The sequence below is a fragment of the Palaemon carinicauda genome, chromosome 11, assembly GCF_036898095.1.
Source record: "Palaemon carinicauda isolate YSFRI2023 chromosome 11, ASM3689809v2, whole genome shotgun sequence".
NCBI classification, from domain to species: domain Eukaryota; kingdom Metazoa; phylum Arthropoda; class Malacostraca; order Decapoda; family Palaemonidae; genus Palaemon; species Palaemon carinicauda.
The window spans coordinates 90601677-90606680 of record NC_090735.1 but is presented as its reverse complement, the minus strand read 5'-3'; the positions used below and the strand labels follow the sequence as shown (position 1 = coordinate 90606680).

Genomic DNA, 5004 nt, shown 5'->3' with positions numbered 1-5004 from the left:
TTTGTAAAACAAAAGAAAATATTCAAGGGAGAACGGCAATACTAAAACAAAAACAGTAAATATTGAAGAGTCCACCTGAGTGTCGCTCCACCGACCAAAATACCGGATACCCTGAGCTCTCTATCCTGTCACAGTCGCCATATATGTTACGACCCTTATCGAGCCGTGGTGCAAGTTCTTATTGCACGATAAAGGAGGTCAGTGATATAAATAACATTCGGTATAAAAATTGGTCAGTGGAAACGAAAACACTTGGGAAAACTTAACAATATTTACTAACAACAATTTGTAGAAAAGCCAACCTTGTGACTACCTAACAATTTAACAACTTAACATTAAACAAATAACAATTAATAATTAATAACTAATAATTAACAATTAACTACATGAACATTTAACCAATTAATAATTATCAATACTCCAACGGGAAACACCTCACTCAACGAGAGGGAGTCAAACATTTAGTATATTAACCACACAATTGATAATTAGCAAAATCCCAAAATCCCCCGACGGGAAACACCACACTCTAAACTAGAGAGAGTCAGAAAAAAAAACTTAAAAACTAAAGAAAAAAAAAAACACTAAATACATAAATGTTCTCACACTCTTTGAGACTGGCGAAAAACACCCACAGCTAAAAGCAAGGTAGTGACTCCAAAGACACTCAGCTACCGTAAGGAGTGCAGTTCGGCAGGATCCCTCATAAAAGGGAGGAAATGGAGTCCCAATCCAAAAAAAAGGTTAATTATGGCTCCTACCTGGCAACTCTCTCCCTACATGACACCACGAGCTAGGCTCCTGCAGCTGACCCTGGCGAGGATGCGTCGACAGGGGTGTCTCTCCCGAGTTCACCTCAAAGCTGGGATTTCTGCGTCGGCTCTGCGGACAGCAGAAGAGAACACACAGGAACCGCAAAACACCACAGGTGGTAGAAATGCACCTGCTAAAAGGCGTTGAAAGTTGGCGTTGCAATCCTCGTAAAAGCCTCCACAAGCCAGCTGCTGAGGTGTGTTTTGGAAACCTGGAGCTACAACTGTCACTTTAGCAAACGAGTTCTTCACTGGTAAATTCCGGTGTCTCGTCCCACCAATTACTTAGAAAACACAGAAAAGAAACAAAGCGTTAAACTAGACACTTATAAATCATTAAATGAGCGGGGAGGAGGTTAAAGCAGCACTTCAACAAATAAAACTTTAAATTTACAATTACAGCCTTATAAACTAGTGATTTATACTAATTTTACATAAAACAAATAAATGCAGAAACAAGGCTGATAAAGATTAAAGCAAAAATTACGTTAATACATAATACACATAAATATCTACATTCCATCAGCCATTAAACTTTAATGGCCATATATTTTTATTAGTGTATATATGATTAGTTGTCTTTTCAAATCTACTACTATATTCAATACCTAAAATTGTAATGTTAAGCTGATATATATATATATATATATATATATATATATATATATATATATATATATATATATATATATATATATATATATATATATATATATATATATATATATATATACCAAATATGATATTTGTGTTATTATATTTATTATCATTTATTATTGTTACTATAAAACAACAATAATATAAATTATTATTAATGATTTTATAAAATGATTATTATGATTAAATTTATTTGAAAATAATTTAAACGTAATATAAATTAGATTTGTTGTATTTGCATCAAGAAATAATAAATCATCGTCAGTGTAAGTATTATTAATATAGTCTTCTTTGTTTATAAATTTAATATCAGTACTTTGTAATTCATTCGTTTGTATATCATTATTGATATTTTTATTATCGTCATCTAATAAATACATGTCATCATCATAATAATAATTTTCTTTCTCTGATTCTTAAAGAATAAAACTCTCGTCCTTTACTTTAATTAAGGCTGTTAAATTTCCAATTATTTCTTTTTTCTATTTCTTTGTATTTCTTTAACAACATTTCCGTACTTAAGTCCATTGAGTTTGACGGACAGATAATAACTTTCGTCAGTTACTATCATTTTAGAGCCTTCTGTAACAATTTTTATATTTTTCAAAAATCAATTGAACATGGTCTTTTTCAGGATTCAAGCTATTTCCTTGATTTGAATAATGTTTATCAAGTAACTTAATAGTTCTATGATCCAATAAGCGTGCAGTCATATTTGCGGCAATATGTGGATTTTTATTTATCGAACATAATAAAGTCAATGTTTGCGTTCACCAATTGGCTCTTAAAGAATGTAATCCTGTCCCCTTTATACTATTTTCTTCTTCACCATCATCCTCATCTTACTCTTCTTCTTCGTCATTATCTTCATAAAGGCTATCTTGATCTCGCCCAACAAATAATTTATCAACTGCCCACTGCAAACATTTACGAAATGCCTTTCTACATGCTGGATAATTTGAACCAGTAAATATTTTTGTGTCTAAAAAACCTTTAGCTTCTTTAATTGGATTATTTATTAGCAATCGTTTGATTTTCAAAGCCAAATATGAGATGAAATGCTTTTTTTAAAGATAATGCTCGACTTACGACCAATGCCACTTATGACGATTCGACTTTACGACGATTTTTTCAGAGTGATGGCGTCACAAGTCTATCGGAAATAGGACGAATATTTCCTTGAAAATAATCTATTTTCTAGTATAAAAATAAACTAATTTATCTTGTTAAATTATTACTTTCTTTTATTGTTAATATTCAGTATCTATTTTCAGTAAAAAATACATTAAGAAAAGTTTTAATATCTGTCGAGTTCATGTCTGGTAACGTCACATCACCGATGGAAAGCGACCGGGCAATACAGTGACTTCCTTTCAATAGGCTAACGATTAGTATTAGTACTGTATTGCCATTATCGAAATATTAAGTAACGATACAAAGTATTTTGTGGGTCTGTGTCGGTTGTCATGAGTGCTACGTAGCGTAAATTTGACTGTACGCTACTTTTATTTAATCCCTGATAATAGATCGATATTTATTTAAAGAAAGTATAAAGCCAGCCTGACACTTGCACGAATTTGTGGCATGCATTGGCACGCCTTTTGTCGTGAACTGGCGTGAACGATGCGGGAACTGGAGTGAACGTGTCGTGAACGGTGCGTGGCATGCGTGCCGATGCGTGCCAGTCGTGGCGAGAATTTTGAAATGTTCAAAGTTTGTGGCACGCATTGTCACGACAAAATTGGCGTGAACTAGTCGTGAACGATGCGCGAACTGGAGTGAACGTGTCGTGAACAGTGCGGGACGATGCAGGAGGATGCGTGCCAGTGCATACCAATGCGTGCCATGCCACGACTGCCACGCACTGTTCACGGCGCGTTCACTCCAGTTCACGCATCGTTCACGCCAGTTCATGACATGTTCACGAATATAAGCGCGTCGCAGCCTTCCCACTGACATGGTCACGCATTGATTGCACGACCATTTCACGCACTGGCACGAATCCTCCCGCATCCTCCCGCACTGTTCACGACAAGTTCACGCCAGTTCCCGCATCGTTCACTCCAGTTCACGCCAGTTCCCGCCGGTTCACGACTAGTTCCCGCCAGGTCCCACATGGTTCATGCTAGTGCACGCCTACTCCGCCAGTGGCACTCTCGTGGGATTTGGGGGTGTATAAATAGAGCTCTGAGGACACTCCTCGCCATTCCAGAGCTCGCCAGCGAAGAGACAACATGCCCAGAAGTAGACTGACTAAAGGAAGGGGGAGAAGAATAGAGGTCAACATGATAGAGGAGACCGCTGATCGAGATTCTCCTCACTCCTCATTATCAAGTCTCGATTTTGTGATCCCGGAGACACAGCAGGATACAAGCCAGAGTCAGGTGTCCAGTGATGACGAAATGAAACAGAAGAAGCGGGTTCGGATGTCAAAGAAGGAAATCCCTGACTACCGGTGGACAGAAGAGATGGAGACTGTGTTGGCCGACCTTGTCAAGGAGAACCCCATGCTGTTTGACAAGAAACACAAGGAGTGGATTAACACGGTAGCGAAGAACAGCCTGTGGGAACAAATAGGAAAGCAGCTGGATCCTCCTGCCACTGGTGCCCAATGCAAAAAGCGATACGAGAACTTCAGGACCAGGGATGGCAAGATTATGAAGAAGGAGAAGAAGAGTGGAGCTGGCCAGGCCCAAAGGAGTGGCCGTGAGGACTACATCATGGAAACTTGGGCCTTCCTCATACAGCACATCATCCGGAGAGAGACAGTCTCCAGTGAGCAGTTTCCTGGCTCAGAAGCAGGTGCAGTGACAGTCAGCGACATAGACAATGATGATGTGAGGTCCACAGGTTCCCACAGCCAAGCATCTACGAGTACCTGGAAGGACAAGGGCAAGGGGAAGCGGACCACCCCAACAACAATGACACCACACACAGCGACACCTGTGTGTCCGAGAAGGACTTCAGTATGATATTGAAGAATGTGAGAATCCATTGTTTTTTACTTCTGTTGCATTAAAAGGCCGTACTAAATTGTTACAATGTTTGTATAATATATATATAATATATATTATATAATATATATAATATATATATATATATATATATATATATATATATATATATATATATATATATATATATATATATATATATATATATATATATATAATTTATTTTTATAATATTTTTTATGTTTCAGCTTATGTCGAAAGAAGATTCCATGGCGACCCCCTCGTTCAGCACCCAGCACAAGATTGTGCACGATTTTGCGTGCCTGCTGGAAGGCTACATGCGTGCCATCCCAGAAGACCAATGGCACGAGTTCCAGATCAAGTGCCTCAACCTTGTACACCGCTACAGGGAGCGGCGTCAGGTCTTCCAGCAGCCACAGCAACAACCAGTCGTGACCTGGGCAGGCCCACAGCAACAGCAACCTTGGCAGCCCCCTCCGCAGCATCCACCTCAACCAGCACCCTCGCAGGCACAGCCAGAGCAGCAGCAGCACCGTCCAGCCAGTCATAACTGGATGCCG

The 5004-nt window shown here is 38.7% G+C and overlaps 1 protein-coding gene across 1 annotated transcript; it reads left to right on the top strand.

Annotated features, from left to right (window-relative positions):
* Positions 1 to 3754: 3754 nt before the first annotated feature.
* Positions 3755 to 4441, top strand: LOC137649376 (uncharacterized). The gene has a single exon (XM_068382359.1). It carries the CDS (start codon positions 3755 to 3757, stop codon positions 4439 to 4441), a length of 687 nt encoding a protein of 228 aa, XP_068238460.1.
* The last annotated feature ends 563 nt before the right edge of the window (positions 4442 to 5004 follow it).

Bases quoted from the DNA above. Each gene is read 5' to 3' on its own strand.
- LOC137649376 (XM_068382359.1), top strand. From the start codon at position 3,755: ATGATAGAGGAGACCGCTGATCGAGATTCTCCTCACTCCTCATTATCA.